Source organism: Entamoeba nuttalli (assembly GCF_000257125.1).
Source record: "Entamoeba nuttalli P19 unplaced genomic scaffold asmbl_5982, whole genome shotgun sequence".
Lineage (NCBI taxonomy): Eukaryota > Evosea > Mastigamoebida > Endamoebidae > Entamoeba > Entamoeba nuttalli.
In genome coordinates this window covers 1-5,567 of record NW_008577809.1, presented here as the reverse complement: position 1 = coordinate 5,567, position 5,567 = coordinate 1, and the positions used below count along the sequence as shown (strand labels likewise).

Sequence of the window (5,567 nt, the reverse complement as noted above, 5' to 3'; positions counted from 1 at the left end):
TAACTAATAAGAATAAAGAAAAAAAAAGAATAAAGAATTTTTTCTTTTTTAAAAAAAAACTATAAAAATAAATTCAAACTGAAAATGATATAAAAGTAATAAAAAGATGAGCGTTTGTTCTTATGACAAAGAAGTAAATAAGAAAACAAAAAATAAATAAGAAATAGAATAAAAGTACATGTGGATGGGTAGAGTATAGAGTAAGTAATTCAAAAAAATTTACAAAAATATATATGGCATTATTCCCAGATTGTATTAGACTATTTACCGGAGAAGATGTAAGTAAAGAAAAAGTTTGTTTAACTTTTGACAAAGCTGTATTTAGTAGAAACATTTCAAATAAAAATAAATTTCCACAAGATAAGATTGAAATTGGATTTGAGATTGTTACGGATAAATGTTATCAATTTGTTTGTTATAACAAAACTGACTATTTTCAATGGATTAATACAATTCCATTATTCTGTAATTTTACTGGTGTTTTTGGATATCCATTACAAGCAACTGCATCAAAAAAAAAGAGTGGTTGGAGATTTCCTTTACCAATTTATCGTTCAATTGAATATCTAAAAAAACATGGAGGAGTAGAAACAGAAGGAATATTTAGAGTTAATGCTGTTTATACATGGATGAATAGAGTAAAAGAATTATTAAATTCAGGACAAGACATTAAAGATGAAGAATTTGGTCCAGAAGGAGTTCATGTTGCAGCGTGCATAATAAAACTATTTTTAAGGGAATTATCTGATTGTTTAATTCCAATGCAGTTTTATCAACAATACGTTTCTGTAGGAAATACAGAAAATGTTCAAACTAGAGTAAAAGTTTTAAAACGATTAGTGTCTAGTCTTCCTGACACAAACAAATATACTTTGTGGTATCTTTGTGACTTCCTTGTAGATGTATTAAACCATCAATCAGTAAATCAAATGGGAGCTTCTAACTTATCAATTTGCTTTGCACCTTCTATTATTACTTCACCTGATATTAATCCAACATTAGAAATAGAGAATTCTGCAAAAATTCGTGTTGTTTTTGAAACATTTTTAGAACAGTTTAATTCAATTTTTGGAGATGTTGCAACAGAAAATAGAAAAATGGGAATGGTTTCTCCTCCTTATCCTGCTGTTACTCCTACGGCTGCAGTTTCTGATGCTATTGTAGCAGAACAAGTCGCTCAAGAGTCTAATAGAAGAAAAACTTTAAGTTTTAAGGGTAAGATATTTTCAAATACATCAAATAATGATGAGAAGAAGGATGAACCTCCTAAATCATTTTTAGGAAGAAAAGTTCATACGTCTCAAGAAAGTTCTATCTCAGACCGTACAAATGCAGGGTTATCTTCGGTTCAAAGTTCTGTTACTACATCTGGTATTGGTTTGACTCAACAAACTTTAGGACATCAAATCATTGATGAAAAAGAAAGGTTTGCTTCATTAGAAGAAAAAATAGCTTATTTAATGAGTAAGTTTGAAGAACAACAAACAACAATCCAACAACTTACTCAACGTATTGTGTTTCTAGAACACCAAGTAGCACTAAAAGATTCTTCAACAAAAGGTAATGAAGAACAACAATTTGGATTATCACCACCTAAAGTTAAAGTTGACTTTTTGGCTATGAGAAAAACAATGAATAAACCAATTCGTCAAGAAAATATTGCTTCAAGTGCACCTCCTTCAAACAATCCTATTCTCCAACATACTCTCGAACAAAACTATCAACACCCAGATGACATGGGTATTCAGCAAGAATATACTATGGAAGATGACCAGTCCCACAAACAAGAAATACCTGAACAACCCCCTCAACTTCCTCCTCCAAGAAGGGGAGCTTCATCTGCTAACAGATCTTTAAATCCAACATTATCTTCTAATGACTCAATAAGGAGAGGTGGTTTTAAATCAACTTCATTAAGTAATTATGAACAACCAACAACTAGTGTTTCAGCCCCTCCACTAAGCCCAGGGCTTAAAGGAAGAGGTGCACTTAGAGGGGGGTATCATTAAATGAAAGAACCAAAAAAAACATAATTAACATCAGTTGTTTATTTTCTGTTATATGTAACAAAATTTGTTAACACTTCTGTTTAGAATTGTTAAGTTGAAATTAGAAAAAAAGGAAAATAAGAAATGGAAGAACTATAAACTTAATAAGTTTAAATATGGCACAAGAATTGTTTGTTTTATTTAACCAATAACATATTGTTTTATCAATAATAAGAAGTGAATATTCAAAAGATTAGTGATTATTTATTTAAAATATTAATGATTGGTGATTCAGGTGTTGGTAAAAGTTGTTTACTGTTAAGATTTTCTGTTTGTATTCTTTAATTTTGACTTTTATATAGAATTAAGTCAAGAATTGTATTTGGTTTCATTGTGGGGGAGTATATACTATATTTTTAGTAATTTTTAAATTACATCATAGTTTTAACTAATCAATATAGGATGACGTCTTTTCAGATACTTATATTACAACTATTGGTGTTGATTTTAAAATTAAGACATTAAAAATCAATGGAAGAGATATTAAATTACAAATTGTTTGTTTTCTTCTAAATACTTTAACTTTATTTTAAAAGAAATCATTTCTAACTAAAATAGTGGGACACTGGTTTGTCATTTGTATTTTATTGAGATTTGAATACTAATAATTTATTTTAGCTGGACAAGAACGGTTTAGAACAATCACCTCTTCATATTACAGAGGGGCTCATGGTATTATTGTTTGTAAATTCATATTTTTTGACGTTAAAAGATAAAAATGTTTAACAAAGTAGGTTGTTTATGATGTGACAGATGTTCAATCTTTTAATCATATTCGTCAATGGCTTAATGAGATCGAAGGTAATGCATCTCCAAATGTTGTCAAAATGCTCATAGGAAATAAAGCTGATAAAGATGCAACCAAAGCAGTTTCAACTGAACAAGCAGCAGAATTTGCAAAACAAGAAGGAATGAAATTCTTTGAAACATCTGCTAAACAATCAATTAATGTAGAAGCTGCTTTTCTAGAACTAGCCCAAGACATCAAGAACCAAATGAAAGAAACGCCTCGTGTTACTCCAGATAATGTTGCAATTAAGCCTGAAGTTCAACAAGAACCTCAACCAGGATGTTGTTAAAAAGTGATGCTTTCTTTTAAAATTCTAAATGACTTTTCAATTATTTAATAAAATAACTTCCTTTTGAACAATCAACTAAATAAAAAAGAAAAAGATAAGTTAAAAGAAAATAGTTGAAGATGAATCTCCTTGTGACTTTTTGTCTTTAGAATTTAATGCTCCAGCTTAATTTAATTAGTATTTATTTGAAAAATAATATAAAGAATAAGAATAACAAACCCCACTCATCCCAATAAGCATCATTTGCTTCATTTGAAATTCCCCAGCCAAATACATCATTTTGTTGTTTTTGTTGAACTTTTGTTTCATTAATGACTTCTAGTTTTGAAGTAGTTGGTTTTTCTTTTAGTAAAACTGTTGTTTTGTTAGGTGTTTTATTCTGTAGATTTTCAGGAAGACCAATTTCTTTTAATTGTCGTTGTTTTTGATCAGCTTTTTGGAAAGTTTTTGACTGAGAAGTTGATGGTTTTTTACCAATCATCTTTGTTAATCTTTCAATGTCGTCATCTTCTTTAGTTGTAATGTTTTGGTGAGTATTAACTGATTGGTTCTCATTTGTTTTTTGTTGTTGAGAAGGAAATTCTGGATCTATTTCTTCAAAGAGAGTAAAAACATCTTCAGGATTTTGTTGTGGTGTTACAGCATTACTTCTTTGAGGAGATACATTCCATAAATCAGTATTAACTTTTTGAACTGGTTTTTGTTGATCATAAATAACATCAGCAGGTTTTTTAAGATTCAAATGAGGTGTTTCTTTTACTTCTTGTTTTTGTTCTTCAGGTTTTTGCTCTTGTTGTTGATTGTCTAGTTGTTCAGAATATTTTAGTACTGTTTCTGTTAATGAAGAAAATAATTCTCTTGCTTTATTTCTAACATTTTTGTGGTCATCAACAAGGAAAACAGAGATGTAAGGCAAAATATTACGAGCACTATCATTTGCACTAAAATCATTAATGTTATCCTTTATTCCATTGATTATTGCAATTCTCATTTCTTTGACAGCATCTTTACCACTACGAGCAATAGAACATAACAGTAACCTCTTTCTTGTTTCTACTGTAAAAAATGAACAACTTTTTGAAATACAAACAACTGTGTTTGTTCTAACAATAAGACTAGGATCACCAAGCGCTTTTTCAAATCTGTTTGCACACTCTAACTGTTTAGATTTATTAACTTTTTCAACTAAGACTAAAAGTGCCCTTATTCCAGCATCTCTTATTTTATCATTTTGATGGTTTGTGCATTGAATAATACTAGGAAATAATGACTCTGCAAAAGATGGAGTTATGTGTTGAGAACAATAACGTAATGACCCTAACGCACTATATTTTGTTTGGAGGTCTGATGAATTAATAAATTTAGGAATATAGTTTTGTACTTGTTGTACAAATTCATCTTGTTCCAATCCACTTGAAACTTTTAACAATGACTCTACTGCACATGAAGCTTCTGGCATATTAGACCTAAATAAATCAATATAAAATGGAAGTAATTTATATCTACAAAATAATGATGGAAGTGAAGTTTTAGTAATTGAGCTTAAGAAAGAACGACGAGTAAAATCGTCCAATGCCGAATAATTATCCATGTTATAGACAATGGTTAAAAATGGTGTTGAAACACTTGGATGAGTTAAAAAAGAAGTTATTGGTTGGGAGGCTAATGAAGAAATTAGTGCTTGAAGTGGTGCTGGAGGATTTGGATATACTTGAGAAGCCAGTTTAGAAAAAGAATAACTATCAACATATTCTGAAGATGAATCATTTGGTAAATGACCAATACTTCTATTTGCTTCTATATATGTTTTGAAATCACCTAATTGTCCTAATTGAGTAACATATTGTAATCCTCCTAATTTCCATTCTCCACTCTTTGTGACAAAAACACTATTCTTTGTAATGTTATAATGACCTAATTTAGCTGTTATATTAAGAAAATGAATAGCATTGGCTAAAGAAAATAAACCCCATAGTACCATATCTTCATTACATTTATTTGACTGAAGAAAACTAGTTAATGGATAAACTTCTTCTGTTAGTATTACTGTTGTTCTATCATTAGCTACATGATCCAAGTAATTTATAATGTTTGGATGTTTTAATGTTCTGAACCGTTTAAGCACATTCTCATTTAGAATTCTTGGATTACTTGAAGGAAATTCAAATAAACTAATATTCTTTTTATCTGAAACTTTCTTTGCATGATAAACAGTATATGTAAAATTATTTTCAGTGATAGTTTCTTGTTTTTCTTGTGACTCATATGGAAGACTTGGTCCAACAAAGGCTTTGAATAATTTCATTTGGATTTAATTATGTCTTTTTCAGTACAACAAAAACATTCATATTAATTCAATAGTTTTATTATAATATCAAATAATAAATGGAAAAGAGAATAGTTAAAGAAACTCAAAACAAGAAAAAAAAAAAAAAAAAAA

At 29.2% G+C, this 5,567-nt stretch overlaps 3 protein-coding genes across 3 annotated transcripts; 2 read left to right on the top strand and 1 right to left on the bottom strand.

Moving 5' to 3' along the window:
* Nucleotides 1-233: 233 nt before the first annotated feature.
* ENU1_144790 (Rho GTPase activating protein, putative) lies at nucleotides 234-2,009 on the top strand (the record flags this gene model as incomplete). The annotated part of the gene is made up of 1 exon (XM_008860444.1): nucleotides 234-2,009. One exon carries the CDS (start codon nucleotides 234-236, stop codon nucleotides 2,007-2,009), a length of 1,776 nt encoding a protein of 591 aa, XP_008858666.1.
* Nucleotides 2,010-2,245: 236 nt separating this feature from the next.
* ENU1_144780 (Rab family GTPase) lies at nucleotides 2,246-3,127 on the top strand (the record flags this gene model as incomplete). The annotated part of the gene is made up of 5 exons (XM_008860443.1): nucleotides 2,246-2,318; nucleotides 2,450-2,545; nucleotides 2,607-2,616; nucleotides 2,667-2,728; nucleotides 2,783-3,127. The coding sequence occupies exons 1-5, from the start codon at nucleotides 2,268-2,270 to the stop codon at nucleotides 3,125-3,127; spliced, it is 564 nt and encodes a 187-aa protein (XP_008858665.1). The 5' UTR covers nucleotides 2,246-2,267.
* Nucleotides 3,128-3,226: 99 nt separating this feature from the next.
* On the bottom strand, nucleotides 3,227-5,432 carry ENU1_144770 (HEAT repeat domain containing protein; the record flags this gene model as incomplete). The annotated part of the gene is made up of 2 exons (XM_008860442.1): nucleotides 3,227-3,291; nucleotides 3,347-5,432. The coding sequence occupies 2 exons, from the start codon at nucleotides 5,430-5,432 to the stop codon at nucleotides 3,227-3,229; spliced, it is 2,151 nt and encodes a 716-aa protein (XP_008858664.1).
* Nucleotides 5,433-5,567: the final 135 nt, after the last annotated feature.